Genomic DNA, 23,526 nt, shown 5'->3' with positions numbered 1-23,526 from the left:
GCTTCTATCCGCTTCCGGCGACGAAGATGTACCACTCAAGGATGTGGCATGACGAGCCCCTTACGGACCGTTGAACGGTCAACGGCCCTGCGGCTAGCGCGTACATGACGCCCTGCAGAAGAGCAACAATGGGCGAAATGGCGTAGTCGACTGACGGCCCATCATCGACGCTTGCTCTCGAAGTCAGCTGCGCCAAAACCTTGCTGAGTCAACCTTTGGCCTGGGCTTCATCCTTTGAATCGAAATGCAAATGGTCGTCGGAGCTGTCAACGATGAGGCCCGATCGGGATCGCGTTCGTCGTTTGGCCAAGCGCGCCTCGTCCTTTGCCTTCGTCAGAGTAGCATTGTCAAGGTCACGAAGCTCAGAAATCGTGAAGGTATCAGAGGTGATCCGATCCAGCTAAATCTCAGCAACAGGGTGACTGTATGCGGATCTGAGCACTAATGTTGCCACATGCGGCGTTCAACGAGTACCAGCTCGCTCGATTCTTGCTCTTCCGACTGGTTCGCCGCTATATACAAAACACACAATCATCAACTTGCAAGGATTGTAGTCGACACTAGCGAACATTGCTGGGTCGAGTGAGACCACATAGGCATGCGTAACGTTGCTCTGCTGATTTTGCTAGGCCTTGAATCACAGGATGCCTGTCTGACAGCGTCCACCGCCTTCGATTCCCTGTCACGAATCCGACACTCGCGACTACGACTAGTATTGGCTCAGGCTGGCTTAGCAACAGTGGCCTGATGTTCAAGCAGTCACGCCTCCGTTCTTCCACCACCTCTTTGCACTCGTTGCTAGGGTCAGGGTCTGGCGCAGGACACCATCAATCTGCCTGGCTCGATCGATTTTCTGATTTGTGGCCACCACACTTCCAACGAGGGAGAAATTTCAACATCCCGCCTCTCAATTAGTCTTCAATTTCGACGGCATCGTCGTGCCAGGCAGCCCAAGGACCCATCATCATACATCAAGTCAATCTCGTGTCGCTCACACAGTTCGTCGGCTTGAGCACTGATCAAGCCAAGCTAAGGAGTCAAGTCGTCCAGCCCTGTCTCGTTGCCTGACCAACGACGATCTACCAAAGCCTGCTGCACATCGCCTCTAGATTCTGTCGGCGAGCGATCTACCTGTCAAAGATACGAGGCGTCATCTCGGAGAGTTGCGCGACGTTGCCAAGATGACAGACTTCACCCTTGGACTAGGGTCTTCGCTTGGCGAGGACGAATTCTATCGGAGCCAAGCCTCGCCCGACGTCCTCAACACCTCAAGCCCACTGCGAACGATACCGTCCGACAAGCAGCGCCTTTCCATGACCTGGTCACAGCTGCTTTTGAGGTATCCCTCGAACATATACCTTGATGTGCATCACTTGATCCATCAGGCGACCTACGATGCTGTTCTCTGGGTCTTGTTGGAGCTGGAGGGAAGCGCCGACCGGGCTTCTGTCATACCAGATGCCACGGACGGAGAGCGCAGAGAAGAGGACTTCATGGAGTTGGCAGCTCGACACTGGTGTCTGAGCACGCCTACATCCCGTATGCAATCGAGGTTCAAGCCTGAACTTGATCATATGCTACTCCACAGATCAAGCGAAAGAGTTGCCGTGCCTCCGTCCCAGCTCTTTGCAACTCTCGAGGGTTGGTGAGTTGCTCTCATTTTGTGCGCCGGCCACATCGATGCTGACCCTTGATCTGTTCCTGCAGCGTTGCGGTCGATGTCCGTAGCTTAGCTCAAGAGTTCGGTAACCATTTTGCAGCGTGGGTAAAGCGTGCTTAAGTCCACAGTGCTTTGGAAGACAGCTGACCAATGGTACCCGTCGTCTCTGTTCAGTCTGCCACAGAGGCTTTTCGAAGACTTCATCCGGCTCAAGCACCCCTCGGAACAACCTTGCAAGACTTCAGCGCCACCGAGAGAACGAGGCCGTTCTAGTGCCGGTCGTGAAAGGTCGAGCTCCATCATTCACGTGCGCCGGTGGGGTCCATCTGCACCTGGTGATTCAGATGCGGACGAGTACTGTTCCCGAGATTCCGAGCCCGAGCAATCATCGGCCGGTGAATTTTACGACGGCAGCTCATCTGTCAGGTCGATCAACTCTTCTTTGAGACGTTACCGGCGACATAATTGCTTGCGCAGGATTTACGCACATCCATCAGACCTCGAGCGAAGTCCGCACATCAATGCGTCTGCCCAAGCGTCTCCTACTTGGCCACGCACATCCCACGCATCGATCGGAGGAGGCAGGATGGTCCCCACGACAGCTACTGCCGGACCTGCCAGCCAGACGCCTTCGTGGTATCGTTGGGACAACGTAGGCGACACTCTCGTCACTGTGGACCCAAGCCTGACGAGCGTCAGTACCATGAGTCAATCACTGGGCCCGGCCGTCCAGCGAACCGACTCGCCGAGACCCTCGCAAATAACTTCGCGTCCGGAGCGTCTTCAGCACATGCCGCGAATGCTATCCGAGAGACCAAACTGCTTCTCCAGTAACGAAGGAAGCAGCTCCACATCAACTGTCACCGTTGGGTTGCCTCTTACGCCCGATCAAAACGCCTTGCCTTGGCCAAGCTTGCTTGGGGACGACGAATTGGCCCTGAATGCCGCGGAGAATTACCGCAAACACCGCACATCCCCGTGGCCTCCTCTTGCTACCCAAGCAAGTGCGTCCTGCCGGAGCTCGGCGGGATTGCCACGGTCTTCCCGTCAGCAACTCGGCGACAGACCAATGTCTGCGCATTCCGAGTCAAATCACTCGGACGACGCCAGTGGCGCTGCTTCTGATGCTTACAGCGCAGTGTCTGAGCCAGCAGTCCATAGCTCGTCCATGGATGGAGCGGTCGTCGCTGACAGGCCCACGTCTAGCGCTTTCTGTACCTCGGCTGTGCAGTCTACACCGGCACGGTTCTCCTTTCTTCCGCCTCGGCCAAGCAGGTCTCTGCGACCTCCTCCTCCCACCCTTGGCCAAGCATCTGGCTCGACCGAGACGCGGTCCCGCGCAAAGCATCAGTATTCGTGGTCCTCTGCCTCGTCACAAGACCGATGCGATGAGTCCTTCTCGCTGTACGGTACAGCTCGTCAAGGAGCAGCACCAAAAGGGCCAGCGCTTCGTAGAGCGCCTAGGACGCAAGGCTCGCTGGAGCTCATACTGGTCCCCATGTCTCAAGCAAGCTTGCCAACTTCGACCGCCACGAGCTTCGGAGCACATTACGGGGCGGTGTTTGGCGCTGTTTGGGGCGGTAGTGGCAATCTGTTCGACGGTCAGCATACGCCAACTGATGGGTGTAGGGCTGCTGCGAGAAACGAGTTCGGGAGCCCTAATCTCGACGTTTACTTGGCCCCTGACTACGGCCTTCCTTCGCCGTCGACACAACAGTCGCCAGCGCTCATGAGCTCGGAACCACAGTCACCAGAGCTCGGGTACCAACAGACCTGGCATCAGAAGAGTCATCAGTCCGAGCGCGACGAGACGAGCGCAATTGGATTAGGTCTACATCTCAATGAGGCTCTCAATGTCGATTCTTATTCTCAGCGAAGCTCTCAACTCAGGCGTCACACCGTATCTGAAACCCGACCTTCCAAATGCGTTGCGGGCGGAATCACTGGCTCAAGAGATATTTCCGAGAGCGATTGTACTCGCCATGTTCCTCTTCAAGCATTCGTGACTTCTTTGGACGCCTTGGCTCCATTTGGCCACGAAGCGGAGGTAACGCAAGATTGGAGTGGACGTGTTCCTCCCGAAAGAGTGGACAGACGGCTGCTAGGAACGATGCGGTCGCCCCAGGAGCATCATCGCGAAGCATCAAGCCATGTGAGAGAGCGCGCAAGACACGAGGCGGATGGGACTCTCTCCTTTCAGAGCAGTGGCAATGGTATCTCAGAGGCAGCGGCACCCCAAAATGCTAGCTCCCAGTGCAACGGCACCTTCCTGTCTCAGCTGGGCGGCAAAACAGTCCTCGACTATTGGCCGGCAGATGTAATAGGGTCGCCAACAAGCGACGCTCAGAGTCGATGCGAGAGCGTTCCACAATCCTCTACGCCGCCGCGACCCGTATTGATTCTCAGCCAACGCAACTCTTCTGCAAGCAGCTTTTTCACAGCCCAGACCCGCTCCTCAGGCGAAGATCCGCGCTCTCCGTCGCGCGTGCACACCGCGCGAAGTCATATGCGCATCAAGTCAGCGAATATCTTCGGAGTCGTCCGCAGTGCCGAAGGCGCAACCGCTGAGACTTTGCGTCGCAAGATGAACAGCGTACCTGCTGAGGACGAACAGCAGTCTTCGACGCTGATGCCCGCGCTGGCCCCGTCTGACAAGCGGCCTTCCCTCGTGAGACCAAAGCAGTACGGACGACCCGCGAGCGGCTCTGGCCAGAACATGATGCTTTCAGTCTTGGATCACGCCAAACGTATGACCAACAGCGCAACCACAAGCGCATCGCGCACCACGCAAGCCAGCACTGGCTTTTTTCAAAATTTGCACAAAAGACTTGGCAGCAATGCGGAACGCGCACAGACTGCTGCTACGGCTTTGAACTCGTCGGAAAGCAGTGCCGATCCATGGCGATCTCTAGCAACGACTGCTACCACGCCAAACCTTTCCGACTATGGCTGGGACTCTGCCCAAGCTACACCTTGCAGAGAGCCAGCTTCGGTGTTGGAGCCCGCTTTGCCCAGCCCTACCCCCGCACAGGTAGCCATTGCCTCGTTGCTTGCCAAAGCACGCACCTCGAGCACTTCTCCGCATGTTTGACCTCTCTCTCCAGTATCCGCGGCCACACCTTTTCCTCCTCATCCACGACTTGCCGCGCTGCCTCCTCACATCATCTTCCCATACCTCACTTTTCGTGCCTTGTCTCACCACAGTCCTAGTATCCCTAGTGCGTATTAGGCATTCCCACATGATCTTTATCCACAACGCCCAATTGGCGCGGCTTTTCAACATGTCGAGCCTCTTTCAACAACGGACTTCGGCGCTCGCAGTCTTGCAGTCGATATGGATGACTTATTCGCTACATGCAGTGCAGTGACAGATGAGTGAGCAATGATGGTAGGATACATCAGATCGCTTGAGAGGTGGCAGCAGGGGCTAGCATGGCGTTTCCAATCGATGCCATCAAATCACCCTGGGCCGCGCCCGCGCTTTCGAACCCGGCTCCCGCAGCGTCATAAGTCTCCCAATCTTCCTCGTACTCGTCTTGCGGCATATCGTCGGGAGCAAGTCGTCGCAAGCCGTCAAAGCGGGGAGTAGCCAAATCGTGGCCGATGCTTTCTCCCATGTCGATTCCTATGCCCCTTGTGGCGCCCGTCTGTAGTCCCGGTGCTCGGCTCGCCTCTCGATCCCCACGCACCGACCATTCGTCTCCTTGAAGTGTGGCATCATTCTCCCCCGAGAGCTCCATCACGAGCTCGTCAATGTCCATCGTTTGACCGGCGCTCGGACCTGGAGAAGGCGCTCTTATCACGGTATCACCCTCAGCAGGCGCAATTTGGAGCTTGGAAGAACGAGCTGCCGAGCTGCGCCTGAGTCCTGCAGTAGGCTTGCGGGACTCGCCGTTCACTCCGCCTTCTGCATCATCTGCTTCGCTCTGGCGCTTCTTGACAGACGAGTAAGCTCGCTTTGATCGAACAGTGGATCTTTGAATACCGTTCGAGCGATTGATGCTACGTTCGCTACCCTCGCGTTGCAGCTCGGACAAGCGTATTGGCTCATCCGTCAGCTCGAATCTTTGCAGTCCGATACGATCCTGTTCCAATTTTGGGTCTTCCAACGATTGCTCTTCGGGCAAAGACTCGCTTGTTTGCCCGCTGGTGACGCGGTCGGCGCTAAACGCGCTGCCGCGTCGTTGTGCCAGAGAGTCGCGCGACGAAGAGTCCGAGGAAGCCTTTGACAATGCGCCTTGAGAATCTGGGCGAGATGCTCCGGACTCCGTCAAGGCTAGCGAGCGGCGCTGTGGGCTCGTCGTGGACGTGCTGCTCCGACTTGACTCGCGTCTGCTGAATTGCTCCATGCTGTCGCTTGATACGTGACTGGGCCCGAAGGAAGAGACGGACCCATTGCTGCCCCTCGCCTTCGCACCGCCAGTTCCGCGTGGCCTCGTGAGAGACGATGCTGCGACCAGCGGTGTCTCTGAGCTGCTCGCAATAGGCGCCGGGCTTGCATGATGCTCTTCGGCGATGAAGCCAGTAGAGGATGCCGGCGGAAGGTCATCCGTGCCGACAGCCGTACCTTCAGCACTATACGCGCTCGTCCGATCGCTGCCATCTCCCGTCGAGCCTCGTCTAGTCCTATTGAAAGCGGCCGCCGTCAGCTTGCCGTTCGCCGATCCGGCAAGGCCAAGAGCCGGGCCAGGTGTGGTGCCGATGGGCGGCAGCTTCTCTGCTAGACGCGTGGCTACCGCCATACTTGGCAAAGTCGGGGTGTTGCCAGTCCCAGGGGTGGCCGAACTATGGCCAGATTGGGGTGGATCACCAAATTCGGACTGTGGACGTGAGCTCCACCCAGAGCTTCCTGCGATGGAGCTCGCAATGCTACTGTCGCGCCTGCTGCCTGCGGGCAAGCCACGTACACTGCCACGCTCAGAGCCATTCCTGGCGGCCATGGGACCGCTGGAAATTTTGCGGCTAGGCTCTGCAATATGATCGTGGTGGGAGCCGCTGCTCTCCCGCGGAGGTCTGGCAGAGCCAGTGAGCAGTAGAGGCTTGGGCCCAGCCCCTCGTACCGAGCTGCCTCCTCGCACGCTGCCGGGCGACTGGGTACTTATGGGCGAGAAGCGTCCAGTAGTGGAGGCCGTATTTGGGCTTTCGTTCAGGTTTGGGCTCGCCAAAGACGCTGGCAGCTGAGGGCGAGAAGCCCACCCGTACTCCTGCCTTTCCGGCGGACTGTCCAGCACATTTGGCAGCGGCAGATTTGGCATCTCTCGCGACCACCGCAGCGCCGGATGGGTTGAATCGGAAGGTCCAGATGCAGCAGTGCCGCTGCTATCGGAACGCTGACGACTGAAAAGGCCCGCTAGGGATAACTTGGCTGCCGAACCTGGACGGGGAGATCCATCCGCTGGTAACAGCGGCGAAGATTCGCGGCTGCGACTCTGTGAGCCATTTGCACCCCAGGACGCCATAGCTCTTGCGGTCCAGTTCGTGCTGGCTTTCGAGAGGCTCGCAGCAGCATCGCTGCTTTGGAATGCTTCTGCGTACTTTGCAAATGTAGCCCTGGGACTGTTCGTCGAGGATGCTTCAACTGATGTCTCGTCGGCTCGATTAGGTGTTGAGAAGGTCGACCCGCCGGAAACGGAGCGCGCAGTTGCTGGTGAGAGCCATTTCGGCCCGCCGGGACCGGTCCAACCTCGCAGAGCCTGTGTTGCTCTGTCTCGCACCGAGGCCGGAGTCGAAGGAAGCGTTGCTTCTTGATGACAGTCGGGAGGCCCATCCCCAGTCAGAGGCGCCGCAAGTCTGCGCTGCCTGAACACGCATGCGAGCTCGGCGACGGGTCCAATGTCGACGTGTTCCAAATCCTGCAATATACTCATGCATCGACTGAAAGCGTCTGAATCGTCCCCGTCCCCCTCATGCGGCTCAGCGGCGCCGAGGAGTGGTCCCCGTAGGCTGATGAGCAGCGCGCAGCACATGTCGATAAGTATCTCGACCTTTGGCCCTAATGCATGCGAATCTTGCGTGGCGCTTCCCGATTCTGCCAGAATGAGATCCCAGAGCTGCAGCACTGACGGCAAGGCCAGCTCAGTGCTCAACAGACACGCTAGCCAGCGGAACGAGTAGTACGGCAGCTGCGGATCCAGGCCTTGCTGCGCCTTGAAACGAAAGCGCAAAGATCAGCCTTGCGTTGGTTGAAGCAGCGTGCCATACATGCATTTACTCACTAGAGCCGCCCAAAGACCGTCATCGAGCCAGCGGAGGCGCACGCTTGTGCGTTCCAGAGCCTTAGCCATGCCGCCTTGCTGCGACTCCTGCTTTGGCAAAGACGGAAGTGCTCGTCCCGAGCCATTTCTGACATGCAGGCTTGCTGCGTGGTGATCGATGCCGTCGAACTCGTAAAGCTCGCGCAGCTCTCCCACAAGCCTGGAGAACAGCCAAAAGGCATCTGCCTCTGCGTGCGCGCCTGGCGGATCGTCATCACGGTCCACGTAGGCTTCATCAACGTCCTCTGCTTCGCCGTTCTGCTCCTCGTCTTCATGATGCGAGGGCGAAAAGGGCCATGCTTCGGACGTTCCCATGACGTATGCCAGCACAAAGGCAATCTCGCCCATTCCTTGCACGTAGCCCGTGGATGGGTTCAGAAGCGCATAGACAAAGAGGATGCGGAGTAAGGAATGCCAACGCCGGTCCTGAAGAGAGCGAGCGGACCCATTCGTAAGCTGCTGCGGACTTGCACCGGCAGAATGCTGATCGTCTTGCTTTGCAAAGTCCTGGGCAACATCGCTTGGAAGCATCGCGTCACTGCTGTCGGCTTCAGGCGTATGACCCCGCCGGGTTTCAGGAGACGGGGGTAGTAATACAATCGGCGGGCTTCTATTTGCCGTCGAGTCCGGTGCCAAGCCGTCCGCGTGAAGCGATGCAGACTCCGTCAAGCTGCCTTGCCTGTGTCGATCACTGCTCCGCGCCGCCGCGAGAGGCGAGGTCGCTGGTGTCCCCTCATCCCTCTCCTCGTGCAAGTAATCGGCAAAGTCTGAGTTGATGTGAGCCAGTCTGAAGAGGAGGGCGTGTCTATTCTCGACTCTAGGAGTGGCTCTCTTACGTCTTGCGCGTGGCTCGGTGTGCTTATTCAACTCCTCTGATGGAAGCGGGGCAAGTGGACAGCCGCGCGAAGCAGCGACTGGTGCGCGATAGAACGCGAACACGTTGCGGCGGGAGCGAGAGAGATCCCGGTAGATCTGATCTAACAGCGCGTCGCGGTGAGGTGAAGGGCCCGAGCCCGGGGAAGCCTCTGGACACGCTAGGGTCGACACGAACGACTTTAAGACGCAATGTGGAGCATTGAAAGATGGATATTGCTTCAGCGCATAGACGGCGGCGCGAGCTCTAGACATGCACACTCACGTAGTACTCAGACCGGCGTTGATTCAACGTCGACCTCCATTGCGACTTTTCGGGCGGCAGCAGCCCCAAGAGAACACTCCACGCGCAAGAGCGTAGCCAACCTAGTCCGGCTGACTGAGGCGAGGCGGACTCTCCAAAGCGACGCGAAGAGCTTGATCTGTGAGTAGAAGATGTAGGTATACCCCCCGGTTGCAGGCACAAGTGTCGCAGGCTGTACGAGTCTGCTACTGCGTGGCCTGGCAGCAAATCTGAAGGGTCCAGAAGCTCTACGAACGACTTGAGTCGAGCGGCGTTCGAAGCTGCTCGAGTTGATGCCTTTTTGTCCCTTGACGAAACAGCACCCAAGCGTTCTGATAGGGACGCTCGCGCAATTCGTGGGCTTCCATCTGAGCTGCTAGCTTCTGCGGACATCGATCGACCAGATGTCGAGGCATGGTTGATGGACATCACGATGGATAGCCTGCGTCCGCAAGTGGAGCTGTAAATGAGCCCTTGACGATTCAGCAAGAATTCGCGCCGGGTGAGATGAGCGACGAATCACAGAGAATGTGGTGAATACGCAACTCCGCTCTTGCCTATATCGGCGACAGTTGGGACTTGAACGACGGCTGCAAGGGTGGAAAGCTGGGTGGTACGAAGCCCGCAGAGATATGTGAGAGCAGTCTGTCAGATGAATTGGCGCCTTTGGTGGAGTTGCGTGCAGACGCTGGGTAGATGTCTATGACACAGCTTCAACCGGTATGGAGGCGTTTCACTGAGATGGCACATCTAACTCAAGACTGAATACGAATGCGACACAGGATGGGTACACCGCGTACAGGGCGCAAACACGCATGAATTGCGAATGCAAGCGCCTTTACTATTGTGATCATTAGCAGTCACACTCAGCTATATAGTCACGCACCTGCACTCACGACTTGGCGCGTGTATGCGCGGTGCTGGATGGCCTGCGCGCCATCGTGTTGGCGCCGCGGCGACTTTCGTTATGGCGTGTCTGCTGCAGGCGAAAGTGTGAGCGCACGGGCAGCGCGATAGCAGCAGGCCTACATGCAGTCAAAAGTCAAGCCCATGCAGCAGCTGTAACTGCCTGCTGCTGATGTGTGCTGAATGCGTGGTGTGCTGTAGATGCCGCTTGCAGCATCATTGCGGCCGCGCTGCTGTGCATAGGTGCCAACGCATGTGTGCGCTATACAGGAGCAGCCTGGCCAGCACTGGATCACGTGCTCATCAGGAACATCAATCTGGAAACCTTGATTTCAGGCCTCAGATTCAAATTTATAAGATTCGCGTGAAGTGATCAAAGATTCGGAATCTGGTTTCAAACGATCAGACAAGATTCGTCATTCAATCAAGTAGCAGGTTAGTCAAAGAGTCAGAAGAGTGTTACGGATCTGAAATCGTGAATCACGTCAATCTTGAATTCCGGAATGCGCGTCGTTTTGGGTGGTTATGTCCAAGATTCGCGATTGAGGGGGGCTTCACAAGAGAAGTTCGCCTTTTCCCACGCGATGGCCAGCGGCTGCGACGATTGTGAATGTGGGGAAAACGAGCCATGCGCGATAAGAGCGTCTCAGAGCGCCGATCAAGTACAGCAGAGACGGAAGTGCGCACTTGTTGGAATTCACTTGAATGCTGTGCACGTCACTGTCCGTACATGGTGAGCCTGACAAATTGCTTGGCTTCGCCCGCTCAGGACTCACTGATCCATGGACAGCCGAATTGGAGTTTTCGAGTCAGCTATGGGACCGGCAAAGGTTGTGGTATCTAGGCATGAATGCGCAGAAGTCAAATTCACTTCTATGTTTGCAGCATGGCTTTCACCGTGGTAAGTGTGAGTGTTTGTAAACACCGCTCTCGAACAAAGGGCGCGAAGACCCAGCCCCCTTCCATACCTTCCATACGGTGAGACGACGCGTCGCTCTTGCGACTGATGCAGCGCCGCAATTGCATCACACGAGTCCAGCGGCGGGAGATCACTTTGAGTCATGCTCACTTATCATCATCTCACAGTCAAGACTTGGAGTCCAAGTAACTTTGAGGGTAGCCCGCGCCATCTTCGATACGAGTCAGCTGGGCGTGCAGTCAAGAGTCAGGTTGTGAGCGTGTACCGTTCCACTCACACTATAGCCCGATCTGCGAAGCCATGAATCTATGATCGATCAAAGGCTGCTTGCTCGGTCTCAACAGCAGCACTCTGACTTGACGCGACAAAACACGCTAAAATCAATGCGGCCATTCTTGATTTTGTCTCTCGAATTCCGTTCGGACTTTGAGCTGACCGAGTCGGGAGGGCACTTCTTCCCTGTGCCTGCAGGTTTAGATGCCGGTGGTAACGCATACGCAGACGCCAACGCTAGGCCCGACTGCCTAAATTCTAGGCCCTCATTCGAGGCCCTCATTCGGTCTACTGCACCACAGCCTCTTTGGGCTGCTTCGACAGTCACGAGTCCTCCGGCGACTTTCGAAAAAGATACGCGAATCAAGCACCGGTCCCTGCAGGGAGGAGGGCATTTGTTGGAGCTGTATCTTGAAGCGTGAATACCAGTCCCGACCAATCTTCATTTGCGGTTGCTGCCTTTGCTCAAGACGAGAGAGCGCACAAGCAGGTATGGCCCGCGTACCTTTGCCCGTGACTGTTGCCAGCTGATCAGAAGGATCCCGGTCAGACGGAGCTGAGGCGTATGCAGGAGCGAGCCTAACGGCCTTTCTTGTGGGTTTGTTTGTCGATTGAGCCAACTGCCAACCCTTTTGCATCTCACATACGGATACAACTCAACAATGAGCACAAAAGCCGAACTCGCTCTAGCGAGCACCAGTCGGCTAGACGATGCAGGTCCGTCCGCTCCTCGGTCATGCTGTGCCATACCCAACTCCAGCAATGCCGACCTCGTCCTACCTGACCGGCCCAATCTAGCAGAGCGCTTGGCTTCGGATGCGATGGCCCAAGCTGGAGAGGAGATGAAAGACCTTCCTGGACCCTCTAGCGAGGCTCTTGACAGGTTAGAACCAGTATACCACGTCGATGGTGACCAGATTCACAATCGCTCAAGGCCACCATCCATGGCCGATGGGCCGCCTTTATCGAGCCTAGGCATGGATTCGGATGGAAGTGGCAGGCAGTCGAATCCGCATACACCCAAGGAAGGCGTCGACAAGGCTCTCATCGAATTGGTACGTCAGCCACACGCTACTGCACGGCTCTCTGAACACCTCCGATACAAGCAAGATTGATTGAGAATCTTGTTCTCCTCCAGATACAAACAGTGCAGCACGAGTTGAGGACTCCACTCCATGGTGAGCATCAATGCGTTCGAGCCAGAAGGCGACATACATGTGGAAGCTCACTCCTGTAAGCCCATGCTTCTCCGCACAGGCATGGTGAGCAGCGTCTCTCGCCGCTCCTTTGTGGACAAATCCCCGGGCTCATCATCAAATCTGCCTCCGTGCTCCCGCAACTTTTAACAGCTTGCGCTGATCGAATCCATACGAGCAGATGTTGAGGCGTCTGCCAGTCCGGTCCCGGATACAAGCAGCGCAAGCTTGCTAGGCCCAAAATTCGACTCGGTCACAACCCTGCATAGACGAGTGGTGGGCATCCTGGACGATTTTGCAGACTTCGCTACCGAGACAATGGCAGCGCGCACGTCCGAGATTCTTTGCTTAGCACAGGCGGACGAGCCGGTAGACCTGGGTCAGCTGTTGGATGATGTGGCTACGGATATGTGGAATGCGCAGGTGAACGAGATCAGGACAGAACAAGGTGTGGATGCTAGGTTGCCTCCTCCACCGGAGCTGATTCTGCGTAAGTTGAGCATGTACTCTGACTCCAGCAATCACGGCTCTGACCGGCACGAATCTTTGAGGCTGCAGAGATTGATACTAATCTGCGCGGGTGGAAGTCGCTAGTGTCGCCTTCAGCGCTCAAGCGTGTGTGCGCAAAGCTCATCTCTGTGAGTATACAGGCCTTCAAAGCAATAGGCCCCAAGAAGTCTGATTTTTGAAATCGCTTTCACAGAATGGCCTCCGATTCACTCGACGCGATGGTTTTGTCGAAGTCAGTCTGTCATCATACCCTGCGGAAGGACCGGACGGGCAAAAGTTTATTCAGATATCGGTAGAGGATAATGGTGATGGTATGACGGAAGGTGAGTTGCGTAGACTCAACGAAAGTCGCGGTCTCTTCGTGCTCACGTCTGCTTCGTGCTCAGACTTTATCTCAGAATCTCTGTTCCAACCCTTCGCCAAGGCTGATGTATTTAAGAGCGGAGCGGGGCTCAGCATGGCTTTATGCTCCTCAATCGTCAGACGTCTGGTACGTGCTAGATATCCGCGAGCTGCCATGAGCATCAGGCTGACCGCCCGAGTGTAATCCCTGCGACCCAAAGGGTGGCAGTATGCAGGTATCTAGTGATAAGGGCAGAGGCACAGTGATTGCGGTCATTATCCCTGTCGAGGATCTTCCCTTGCCGATGGCCAATCGAGGGCTTTCCTCGAGTCCTTCACAGCTCGTCTACCTCCATGGCTTCGAAGGAGTGGGATTGACGAGGCTTGCGGGTGCGATATCGGGTCAACTTGCAAGTGAGTGCACGAGACGCGTCGGTAGCTTCATCAAATCGACTAGCTGATGCTTGACTCTGCCACTTCTCTCAAAGCATTTGGTAATCTGTACACTTCAACGCAGCTGGAAGAGTGCGACTATTTGCTCTTGCCTGAGGGTGAGTGCTGCGAGACAAGTGTAGACTTGGGACTCTGAGCTGAATGATGAAATTTCGATCCGAAGAGGTCTGCTACGACACGGAAGGAGGCATCGATGCGATTCTTTCCCACGCAAAGCCCGGAGTCAGAATCGGAGTGCTGCAAGCGCACGAATCGGCGGGAATCGAGTTTGCGTGTCTCAAAAAGTCGGGCATCCTGCCCACATTTGTGACCCGGAAACCTTTCGGACCTTCCAGCTTTTCAAGACTGCTTGACCTTGTGGAAAGCAAGCCGAATTTGGAATTAGCCAGAGCAGTGAGATCAATCTCGCAGGATCATATTAGGGCCCACGGCGAAGGTCGGTTGTCCAATGAGGATTTGGGCCGGAGACAGGCTGCTCTCGAACGCAGCATCTCCGAGATAGCGGCTCCTACTGCCACGACGTTGGTGTCAGACCAAGGCGAATCGAGCAGGCCTGCGATCAATACCAGTTCAACAATCTCCCGCACCAAGGATCTGATTTTCTCGCCCGAGACGGTGGACGAAGTGCTCAGGGCGCCGGTGCCTGTTCCCGCTATGCTTGCGCCTCGAGCAGCGCCGGGTGACAGCAAGTCGATTGCATCCACCTCACCCAACGACACGGGCGTAGCCAGGTCAGATAGGGGATCCATTCTTTCGACATCCACCGCGCAGCCTTTCATGTGTCTGGTCGCGGAAGACAATCCGCTCAATCTGCGCATCTTGACACAGATGCTCCGCCAAGCCCATATTCGATTCTGCACCGCTGCAGATGGGATGGAAGCTGTCGAGCAATTCCGAGAGCATGCGCCCGCGGTCACTTTGCTGGATATCAACATGCCCCGCATGGACGGCTGGGAAGCGGCAAAGAAAATGAGGGATATGGAAGCGAACGATCCAGACCTCAGGCTGCACAAGAGGAGAATTGTGGCAGTGACTGCGCTCGGCGACGAGTACTCAAAGCAACGCGGATTGGAGGAATGCGGAATGGACGCCTGTAAGTTGGAGCAAGAGACGCCAGGACCGAGTCACGACCGATGGACTAATCCATGCTTTTGCATTCTAAAATCTGAATCAATCTAGGGTACACGAAGCCCCTCAAGATGAAAGAGCTGAAAGCGGATCTGCAATTGTGGATGCAACAATGGAAAGCCGGAAGTCCTGGAGAGATCGTGTCCGCGCCTCCCTACGCCGAGAACGTGGAATCTGCGCCGGAGGGGAGATGACAGTATAGTGCTGTGTCGGCAGTGCAAATAGATGCGGTCACAGCCATGCTTGGCCCCAAACGTCGAGAGGCCCGATGATTGCGTCTTTACGGATCCGAAACATTGAGCGTCAAAAGAGACGAATAACAGGTGACGTGCGTTAATTACGCTGCTACACCGCTGCCCGGTATCCTTTGAGCCTCTTCACGATCCTCGACTGGGGGCGCTGCCTCCCGCGCGCCCTTGCCCCTACCGCTAGCTCCCTCGAACAGTGTTTGATATCCCTCTTCGCCTTCCCACTTGTGAAACATTTTGGCAGTATCATCGGCAGTGGGCGCACCAGCGAGGGGATCGGCTCCACCTTCCACAAGGATCTTGATGACCTGATCGTGACCTTTGAAGACGGCACCCGCTACGCAGCTCTGGCCCTTTCCGTTGAGCTGATTAGGATCCGCGCTCCTTTGCAAAAGTTGCTCGACGAGGGATGGATGACCATGATAAGAGGCTAGCATGAGCAACGTGTCCCCTCGATTGTTGGTCAGGTTGCTGGGAAGACCGGCATCGATGTAGGCCAGGAGATCCGTGTTGCCCTCGCGCGCCAGGGTGAACATCTGAGCACGGCAGAGGCGGGCAAAGTCGCGCGAGGTGGGGCGATCAGCGAAAGGTCCGACTGAAATCGAGACTGGGTGTCACGTAGCGGTGCGGAAGGGAAAGATCAAGAAAGGGGGTTGCAAAATGGTGTGAGAGCTGAACTCCAAGCATCGGGCCCCTTGGCTTTTTCCAAAGACGGAAGGAAGCGGATGAATGCTTTGCAGAGGGCTTGCGCAGTCGTGCTGCTAGATCAACTGCCGCAGAACGCGATGCCGATCCATCGTCTTGGGCCCACCATCCAGACCGGAGCTCGTGTCCACTCACCTTCGCAGCAAAGTCCAATGTGGAAGATGGTAGTCCGGCGGTAGCAGGAGCAGCATTAGCAGGTGTCTGATCACCACCAGCAGCTTGACCGGTGATGGCCTCTGCAGCATTGCCGTCGGTCGCAGCCGCGGTTTGAGCAGCACTGGCTGTCGCCTGAGCTTCCGGGTCTGGAACGGGTACCGGCACTGGCGACATCTTGAGAGATACTTTTGGAGTGCGAGTGCGGTTGAACGATGTCGACGTGAGGGGTGGGAAGTGGTAACGTAGTTACGTGCTCGGTAGAGGGGGTCAGCAGGAATGGTAGTAGGACGAAAAGCGGAGAGCCAGCCCTGGCGCTCAGAATTGCATGACCAAGCAGGGAAACCACTCGATGCGCTGCTCAAACATGTGTGTGCGTCGCCTGTATGTGAGTTGTGCGTCTGTGAGCGGTGTGGAAGTTTGCACCAGCGACGGCCAAAAGTCAGGAAAGTCACACCGATCCGATCACGCAGCACATTAGGGCTCCAGCTCTCGACCTCACTTGCTGGCCCTCTCCAGCATGCGTGAACCCAGCTCGATCGTAAATGAAGGCCAGATTTAGAGAAAGAGGTAAGTAAGTGGCAAGGGGTAAGGGGTCCGTCGTCCCTCCTTCCCAACGTGAGACCGCCCCCGCCTTGGCCGCGTCTCGGCTGGCAGAAGCCGGTTTCAGGTCGGACGCAAACAAGCCACACGCCCTCAAAATTCGTGATCTTGCATATATGCCGCTGCTGCTGATGAATTTCAAGTTTTGGAAGAGCACACGCGCAGCCCGAATATGAGCGCGGTGATGAGGCGCGACTGGGCTGTCAGGCAGGGCTAGGCGCTGCGTCAGTGTACGCTGTCCACAGCGCGTATGTATGATTGAAGAAAGTGGAGGCCGAGCTATTGGGGCACGTGAGTGTGCTCAACAGTCACGTGTTCTGAGATGAACATATCTTTTCCCCACATGGACCTGGACCTGAATTTGCCGAATCGAAGAAGGGGCTGGACTCGATTACCAGTCAAAGTCCCCATAGCGGCTCATGTCCACATTGACCTAGCTCTCTCTACTCCAGAGTGGCAGCAGTGGAATAGCTGTCAGACCCGACACTGCGAACGAGAAGCAGCCTCTGACTCTCGTCGCCCTGACACCCACCGTCCTCTCCAAAGGGCTCGGTCGAGATCAAGCCGAAAGCGAAACGGCTTCGAGCTTCTTCCCCGCCATGTCAGACTGGGCAGCGCCATCGAGCGGTCGTTGGATCAAAGTGCTGTGCTTGCATGGTGTTGAACAAGTGAGTCTCGAATGGCAAATCATGCTTGCCCATCATATCCAGACTGATCGCCTTGAGCATGTCGTTCGATCCAGTCCGCGGCCTCTTTCCGAGCTCAACTCGGACAGATCACAAGTTCTTTGCCTGGCAATTGGCAGTTTCACTTTCTTGATGCGCCTCATGTAGCCTTGGTCGATCGTTCTGCAAGCTCCTCCTCCTCCGATGTCTGGGCTCGAGCAGCAGGTCTGCACTCTTTGATCCGCACGCTCTCACCCAATCACCTTCGCTCCAAGGCTGCCTCTCAGGAACTCGGCACATCGGATCTTTCAACGGTATCTGGAGCCATCGAGCAAGCTTACGAATCAGGAGGCATAGACGAAGTCGAATCGCTTGTGGGAAGAAAGTCGGGCAAAAGTTGCGAGAGATGCTGGAGCTTTCAATTTGCCCCGAGATGCGAAGGTGGCTCGGAGCTCACGGCTGGTCTTGACGCTACCCTCTCACTAGTAGGCGACTATATGCGCGAGCATGGTCCAGTGAGTTACGAGCGCAAGTCGCTTCGCTCGACCACAAGAAATGCTAAAGGCTCCCAAGCTGCGCACCTCGATGGATCTCTAGTTCGATGGGTTTGTAGGCACCAATACTGGATTTGACGTCTGTGAGTGTCCTTGTGGGTAGGTGAGATTTCGGTGGAACTGAGCGCTGATATGAGGGAAACTTGCTTCTGGCGGCTAGTGTACCTCGTGCAGTCCCTCTTGACTTATCCAGTACAAGGGAGCAAACACTATCCATCCTTTTTCCCTCAATTGCCTGGTCACTCAAAGCGACTCCCTCGCATGGGAGGCTACGACACGTCTGAGGACCCAATGCGGGAGCCTGGTGCCAAAGAGACTCTCCCAGCTGGTTATGCGGCCACTCAAGGCCCTTTCAAATTCGGTATCATCAAGGAGAGAGAGCCTGGGAAAGTCTGGATACCCAGCGGTATCGGCTCAAAAGCCAGCGAATGGATCATGAGCAGATTCGCTTCTACCGAGACGCTACGCGTCCCAGAGAACTCAACTGCGTAAGTCTGCACGGGGAGCGCGTGCTACGTTATGCTACGAACGACTCACCATGTCGTCCTGCTTGACAGTGACGGTTGGACCGAGTACATTTCAAGATGGTTGCAGGCTACGGCAGCTGCGGCAGATGGAGATGCAGAAGCTCAGGCCGCTTTGCAAGCTCTATCAGCTCCAGGGCAATCGCGTTCCGATCTCACCAATCTCGCTCATTTGCCGTCGTTCGACAAGCTGAGCGGCGAATTGAACGTTCTCTACAGGACCATCTACAAATCGAAAGCACAGCACGAGAAATCAAAGGCGTTTCAAAGTATAGATGGTGTTAGGCGTGCGGCTAGGGGACTCGACGAGCTTGAAGCTGAGTGCAGAACACAACTCAAGGAGACGAGAAGGCTGGGCAGGGAAGGCAGCGATGCAAAGGTGCGAGAGCAGCTTGGAAAGTGTGCCAAAGCTCTGCAAGAGCTTTCCGCAGTTCTTGGGGAGGTGCAACGTCGCTCGAAATTGGCAGTCTCGTGAGTTGGCCGAGGTTCATCGATCCTTGGTTGGAAGATATTAGAAAGAGCTCTTATCAAACTGCCAAATTTCCGCTCTTTTGCTGTCCTGATTTATCAATTAGGCATTTGAAAGCTCATCTTCGCACGCCTCCGGCTCCGACCTTTGCGCCCTTCATCGTCTCTGCATCGGCCACCTGCTCGGGTGTAGGCATCGAGGCTAGTGCATTGTTCGAAGCCTGCCGAGCTCTGATCGGGCAGGTAGTCGCAGCACAGAACCGCATCGAGCACGCCTTTGCCAAGAGAGCTCTGCTTTAGAGGCGCGAGAAGCGCGCGGCTAGCTCCCGATCACCACCGGCCTCGAGTGCTGATCATCTGGAAGGCACTCCATATTTATTACTGGCACGCGACAAAGGCGTCAAGATTTGTAGGAGTTGCTCGTACCGTCGCTTGTTTGACCGCCCACAACGACGCCAGCTAGGCCGGCTAGGGCCAGCACAAAGACTTGCAGCAGATTGGCCATGACAAAGTGGGTGATGCTCCTTCCTATCTCTAACCAAGAGCCTTCTGTGCGCACCGCAAAGAGGAAGGTGATGGCCAAAACTTCGAATGCGCAAGAAGCGGCCAGTACGAGGGCGTATGGATCGGCAAGGTTCAAGCCACCTGGTGAGCGAGGACCTAGAATCGTCGAGGGCTCCACCAACTTGCCCTTTGTGGAGATGGGCTCCTGCGCCAAGACGGCAGAGCGAGGCGTGACACACAGGACGTGAAAGATGGCAGCCAAGAGGACGAAGGGAACGAGAATCTTGAGCAAGAGCAATGCTGCCATCAGGAAGGGACTGAAGATGGGCACGAGCCGGTAGACCGGTGATAGATAAAAGGATGAGATGGATGCAATGTTTCCTGCATTGCGATACGGCAACACCTCCGAGGTCAGCATGACTGCAGCACGTGCACCGCCCTCCTGTATGCATTTGCCTCATCACTCACCGGTGCCAAAGAAGCCAACGTGTAGGAAAAAGATGAAGGTGATGACGATGCGCAGATCTTCGAGGGCCAAGGCTCTCGGCTCGTCCGTAGCGATGCTGCAATGTGTGTCTGATGTAGACGACTGCGACGTAGTCTCCTGATCAGCGGCAGCGAGGTCATCTTTGCACCTTTGCAACAGGAAGCGTTCTTCCTGCAGCGCGCCTTCGATGCGCGCCCAAACGAGCAAAGTGGCGACGTAAATGGCGAAAAAGAGGGCCTCGTCGCGGATGGAGAGCAAGATGAAGACGGGGGCAAAGGCAAAGACGATCATGAGCAAACGATGCGCCGCTGGTTGTCTGCCTCGATCACTCTGTCCTCTCGACTGCGCCTCTATGGCGGTCGTGGCGGTCGTACCGGACGAGCTTCGAAAGCCGTACGTGAGGGGAAAAGTGATGGAGAAGACCAAAACGAGCCACGCGATGATTTGGTTGGGTAGTGGTAGACCTTGCTTCCTTTGAAGACTGTAAGACGAGGAAGCCGTCACTGCCGTTGCGACGACCAGCACGATCAGCTGCACCCTCATCACGCGCGAAAAGCGAGCTTCGTGCGCGTCACCAGTGTTCGGCACGTTTGCGCATGAGCCCACTTTTGGACCGCCGCTATTTTCGCAAGTCGAGTGGGGGGCACCAACACCGTAGAGTCCCTTGAGGCCGAGCGCCGCGAGACCGAGCAGGAAGAAAAGCGCACCGCTACCGACGCTACACATGACGAAGCAAAGCGTGATGAGCAAGGCCGCAAAGAGTGCTGTTCACATCGAACCCGCGTTTAGCGTCGCGACTCACAGAAAAGGTACGCTCTCTTCCTTGTCCAAGCCTCCAAGGGTGAAGAGTGCACAAACGGTGCAAAGCAGTGGCCAAAGTAATAGTAGACCTTCATGTCTAGCCCTCGTATTCGTATCGATGGCCAGAGCAGGCCAAAAGAAACCTATGACCAAAAAGCCGACGCTCCAAACAGGTCTGACGAGGTATCCTAGCGCCATGACCGCAAGCGCAATGATGGCCAAAGATGCTCTTCCAAGCGTGCCGCGCAGCAGGCTCAGAGTGGGATGAGAGGATGCGGCGTATCGAACGTGGAGTGCGCGCCAAGCGGCGAGGAACAAGTGTCGATCGTCCAGTGCTCTACCCCAAAAGAGGGCTGGAAAGATGGCATATAAGAAATACGTGGGAGGAGATCGCTCGAGAGCAAACTTGGACCAGAGCGCTATGAGCACTGGTAGAGCCACCCAGAACCCTAATCCTCCCCTGCCTCCTCTGGTGCGTTGCAACTGATCGTTGCGAAAAACGTAGGTGCGGAGCAGGAATGCTAGACCGTGAGCTATGCTGCCCAGGTAGCCCGCACTGATGATGGCGCATAGAATTAGCCAGTCGTAGGTCTGAAGGTATCGAGCTCCTTCAAGCGCATCTTCAAGTAGTTTTGCAGAGTCTTCGATCGCTTGCTCGTATCGTCCAGCCTGAATTTGCAGTCTGATCTGATCAACCCTCTTCGTTCCTGGAGGAAGGTCAGCCTCGGGCAACAACTTGTGAAACGGCATGTAATTGAGCATCCGCGCTGCTCTTTGAGCTTGGGTAGGGAAGAATAGGGGTCGGGAATCAGCTTGATGACAAACCACGGAGCCGAGGACTGTATCAGCTGAGCTCACAGTGCTTGACCTTGTACATCTCGAGCACTCCCTGCGCGTTGGCTAACGCTGCACGCGCAGCGTGCTCTGGAGAGAAATTCAAGTAAGAGAGCGGCAATCGGCCCTCGGAATTTGCAGGCATCGGAAGCCCCAACAGGGAAGCCTAAAGGAGGGTGACCAGATTGCTGCTGCTCTTCAGATCGAGGGGCTCGGTACGACCAGGTGTGAGTTTGACTCACCATCAGAGGGGTGATATCGGCCTGCTCTACATCTTGACGCCATATCTGATCCATGGCTCCCCACTTCTGGTAATAAGTATCTTTGATCCGTTGTTCATGACGCCACTCCAAATGTTGTCGATGTTCTACATGCTCAACACTGAGAGGGCGTGGACGATTGATGCCTTTGCCCCACGCAATGAGGGGCGTCCTAGTATTGTCCGGCTCTCCATCCCCATGATTCCCCTTTCTGCTCATGCCGTGATCTGCAGTGAAGATGAATGCAGTCTGTTGATCGTCATTGAAGAAGTCCGACAGTAGCTGCTCAGCGGCCTTGGTGACTGCATCTACCACTGCCGCGTTGCCGACGTATTCGCGCGATTGAGGACGATACGTATGACCCGTCGTATCGGGGCCTAGCAGGTGCAAAAAGAATACCACGCCTGGCTGACGGAGCTCGATATCGAGCGTGCTGTCGGTGCGTGCCCGATCGAGCAGCGCCTTGAGCCTATCCAGAACCCAAATATCAAGGTGCGTTGCATCTGTAAGGATTGCCGAGCGCTATTTGAGTTTTCGCTGCACGAGCCGACACAAGAAGAAGATAGCGACGCGAACGCACCACGCGTGAAATCTTCATCGCTCTCGTCGTAAGACTCTGTCAGCACGCGACCAGGTACTGCACCCTTGGCGAACATGGGCAAGATGTCCGGTGACCCGAAGGAATAAGTGCGAGCAGACGCATTGAAGAGCGAGTCGAAGGGCAACGGGTTCTGCGCCCAGCCTGATGCGGAGAGGTTGATGTATCGATTTTAGCGAGAACAACCAACTATGAAGCGTGACCGTCGCGAGATGGACAAATGGCCGGCTCGACTGACCCTTTGTGACAGCGCTGACATCCTCGTACATGCCTGCGATCAGCGCGACGTGTCCCGGCCTGCTCTCGGTAGGTACTCTGGTATGGCTCACACCAAACGAGCCTTTTTCCAGGGCCATTTTGCGCAGATATGGAGCAGCATAGAATTCTGCTTCTTTTCCTTGCGCCGATTCATGCCTCAACTCCAAGCCATACGACCTCGCCGCTTCTTCTTGCGAAATCTTCTCCCGCTCGAGGTCCAGCGCATCTCGTCTTTTCCACAGAGGAGCCAGATCGAGAGATTGCCTGGCAAAAGCAGTGTCTGCTCGCAATCCATCGCCCACAATGAGCACCAACCTCTTGGCGGTGTGGTTTGCCGTCTCTTGCCGAGCTAGCTGAGCAGCATGCAAAGGCTCTAAAGACGCGCCTTGCTCGTCGATGTACGTGTCTGCTAAAGAGTACCGTCGATCTGGATGAATGACGGGAGAGGTAAAGTAGATGTCAAAGATGGAAGCAGAGTAGATGAGGTGAAATATGAGAGATAGGAGAAGAAAGTTGAGCGAGGACGATGAGCCTGCGGATCGAGTCCGTTGGGAGACGGAAGCAGATTGCGCATCTGCTGCTACCTTTGATGCTGATTTGGCAGGCATGACTGGCCCTCACCGATCTGCCAATGAGGCCCTCGTCAATGCGCCTGTGATGTCTGCCACTGCTTGCTGTTACGAGTGATGAGTGTATGCTGAAGGATGAGAATGAATGCCTTTGGAGCGAAGCGCAGAGTCAGCAGTCTGGTCTGTGAGTGCGAGGAGAGCGAGCGTGCAGCCAGCCCCTGCAAAGACCCCGCCCGCGCACAGCAGCAGGAAGGATCAAAAGTCATCCTGCATGATGGACCCGTGCAGTCTGAGTCACATTTTAGTCGTCTAGCTTTAATTGATTCGTGATTGAGTGTCCGTGCGCTAGTTGCGCCCCGAGGCGGCAACGCAGCACACGTGACCAACGAGGATGAAAGCTCAAAATTCTTAATCCTGCCAAACTAATCTTGAATCACCAACGGTAATCGCGAGTAAGAATTTGGATCAGAATCGTGAATGATGGGTACTGTAGTCGCT

The 23,526-nt window shown here is 56.0% G+C and overlaps 7 protein-coding genes across 7 annotated transcripts; 4 read left to right on the top strand and 3 right to left on the bottom strand.

The window, feature by feature from the left end:
* The first annotated feature begins 813 nt into the window (after positions 1-813).
* IE81DRAFT_36349 (hypothetical protein) lies at positions 814-4,905 on the top strand. The gene is made up of 3 exons (XM_025516777.1): positions 814-1,645; positions 1,708-1,761; positions 1,835-4,905. Exons 1-3 carry the CDS (start codon positions 1,182-1,184, stop codon positions 4,749-4,751), a joined length of 3,435 nt encoding a protein of 1,144 aa, XP_025371312.1. The 5' UTR covers positions 814-1,181; the 3' UTR covers positions 4,752-4,905.
* A 92-nt stretch (positions 4,906-4,997) lies between these two features.
* Positions 4,998-9,841, bottom strand: IE81DRAFT_340221 (RabGAP/TBC). Its single transcript, XM_025515604.1, has 3 exons — positions 9,053-9,841; positions 7,876-8,967; positions 4,998-7,806 (listed from the first exon to the last, which is right to left on the bottom strand). The coding sequence occupies exons 1-3, from the start codon at positions 9,497-9,499 to the stop codon at positions 5,059-5,061; spliced, it is 4,287 nt and encodes a 1,428-aa protein (XP_025371311.1). The 5' UTR covers positions 9,500-9,841; the 3' UTR covers positions 4,998-5,058.
* Positions 9,842-10,474: 633 nt separating this feature from the next.
* On the top strand, positions 10,475-10,790 carry IE81DRAFT_321546 (hypothetical protein). Its single transcript, XM_025513379.1, has one exon. It carries the CDS (start codon positions 10,480-10,482, stop codon positions 10,711-10,713), a length of 234 nt encoding a protein of 77 aa, XP_025371310.1. The 5' UTR covers positions 10,475-10,479; the 3' UTR covers positions 10,714-10,790.
* Positions 10,791-11,930: 1,140 nt separating this feature from the next.
* Positions 11,931-15,063, top strand: IE81DRAFT_36014 (hypothetical protein). Its single transcript, XM_025516713.1, has 12 exons — positions 11,931-12,051; positions 12,144-12,223; positions 12,307-12,346; positions 12,426-12,430; positions 12,518-12,854; positions 12,923-13,002; positions 13,068-13,197; positions 13,273-13,364; positions 13,438-13,630; positions 13,705-13,767; positions 13,833-14,762; positions 14,849-15,063. Exons 2-12 carry the CDS (start codon positions 12,146-12,148, stop codon positions 14,989-14,991), a joined length of 2,091 nt encoding a protein of 696 aa, XP_025371309.1. The 5' UTR covers positions 11,931-12,051; positions 12,144-12,145; the 3' UTR covers positions 14,992-15,063.
* IE81DRAFT_321544 (hypothetical protein) lies at positions 14,849-15,583 on the bottom strand (the record flags this gene model as incomplete). Its single annotated transcript, XM_025513378.1, has 1 exon — positions 14,849-15,583. A coding segment is annotated over one exon (449 nt), but the record flags the coding sequence as incomplete, so codon positions are not given.
* Positions 15,584-17,690: 2,107 nt separating this feature from the next.
* IE81DRAFT_36252 (hypothetical protein) lies at positions 17,691-18,997 on the top strand. Its single transcript, XM_025516741.1, has 4 exons — positions 17,691-17,808; positions 17,886-18,213; positions 18,283-18,720; positions 18,836-18,997. Exons 2-4 carry the CDS (start codon positions 17,987-17,989, stop codon positions 18,921-18,923), a joined length of 753 nt encoding a protein of 250 aa, XP_025371307.1. The 5' UTR covers positions 17,691-17,808; positions 17,886-17,986; the 3' UTR covers positions 18,924-18,997.
* A 120-nt stretch (positions 18,998-19,117) lies between these two features.
* IE81DRAFT_365119 (alkaline phosphatase-like protein) lies at positions 19,118-23,289 on the bottom strand (the record flags this gene model as incomplete). The annotated part of the gene is made up of 7 exons (XM_025516913.1): positions 22,440-23,289; positions 22,184-22,345; positions 21,586-22,106; positions 21,368-21,509; positions 20,511-21,288; positions 19,690-20,426; positions 19,118-19,602 (listed from the first exon to the last, which is right to left on the bottom strand). Exons 1-7 carry the CDS (start codon positions 23,065-23,067, stop codon positions 19,118-19,120), a joined length of 3,453 nt encoding a protein of 1,150 aa, XP_025371306.1. The 5' UTR covers positions 23,068-23,289.
* Between the last annotated feature and the right edge of the window lie 237 nt (positions 23,290-23,526).

This window comes from Ceraceosorus guamensis (genome assembly GCF_003144195.1).
Source record: "Ceraceosorus guamensis strain MCA 4658 unplaced genomic scaffold IE81scaffold_13, whole genome shotgun sequence".
Classification (NCBI taxonomy): domain Eukaryota; kingdom Fungi; phylum Basidiomycota; class Exobasidiomycetes; order Ceraceosorales; family Ceraceosoraceae; genus Ceraceosorus; species Ceraceosorus guamensis.
The sequence above is the reverse complement of the archived record's forward strand: the minus strand, read 5'-3'. Positions and strand labels throughout refer to the sequence as shown.

Coding starts and splice junctions, on each gene's coding strand:
- IE81DRAFT_36349 (XM_025516777.1), top strand. CDS start 1,182: ATGACAGACTTCACCCTTGGACTAGGGTCTTCGCTTGGCGAGGACGAA. Junction 1,646..1,707: donor TTTGCAACTCTCGAGGGTTG/GTGAGTTGCTCT, acceptor CTGTTCCTGCAG/CGTTGCGGTCGATGTCCGTA. Junction 1,762..1,834: donor TTCGGTAACCATTTTGCAGC/GTGGGTAAAGCG, acceptor GTCTCTGTTCAG/TCTGCCACAGAGGCTTTTCG.
- IE81DRAFT_36252 (XM_025516741.1), top strand. CDS start 17,987: ATGGGAGGCTACGACACGTCTGAGGACCCAATGCGGGAGCCTGGTGCC. Junction 18,214..18,282: donor GTCCCAGAGAACTCAACTGC/GTAAGTCTGCAC, acceptor CCTGCTTGACAG/TGACGGTTGGACCGAGTACA. Junction 18,721..18,835: donor CGCTCGAAATTGGCAGTCTC/GTGAGTTGGCCG, acceptor GGCATTTGAAAG/CTCATCTTCGCACGCCTCCG.
- IE81DRAFT_36014 (XM_025516713.1), top strand. CDS start 12,146: ATGGATTCGGATGGAAGTGGCAGGCAGTCGAATCCGCATACACCCAAG. Junction 12,224..12,306: donor ACAAGGCTCTCATCGAATTG/GTACGTCAGCCA, acceptor GTTCTCCTCCAG/ATACAAACAGTGCAGCACGA. Junction 13,631..13,704: donor GATATCGGGTCAACTTGCAA/GTGAGTGCACGA, acceptor CTTCTCTCAAAG/CATTTGGTAATCTGTACACT.
- IE81DRAFT_321546 (XM_025513379.1), top strand. CDS start 10,480: ATGCGCGTCGTTTTGGGTGGTTATGTCCAAGATTCGCGATTGAGGGGG.
- IE81DRAFT_340221 (XM_025515604.1), bottom strand. CDS start 9,499: ATGTCCATCAACCATGCCTCGACATCTGGTCGATCGATGTCCGCAGAA. Junction 8,968..9,052: donor AACGCCGGTCTGAGTACTAC/GTGAGTGTGCAT, acceptor TGCGTCTTAAAG/TCGTTCGTGTCGACCCTAGC. Junction 7,807..7,875: donor ACGGTCTTTGGGCGGCTCTA/GTGAGTAAATGC, acceptor TTTCGTTTCAAG/GCGCAGCAAGGCCTGGATCC.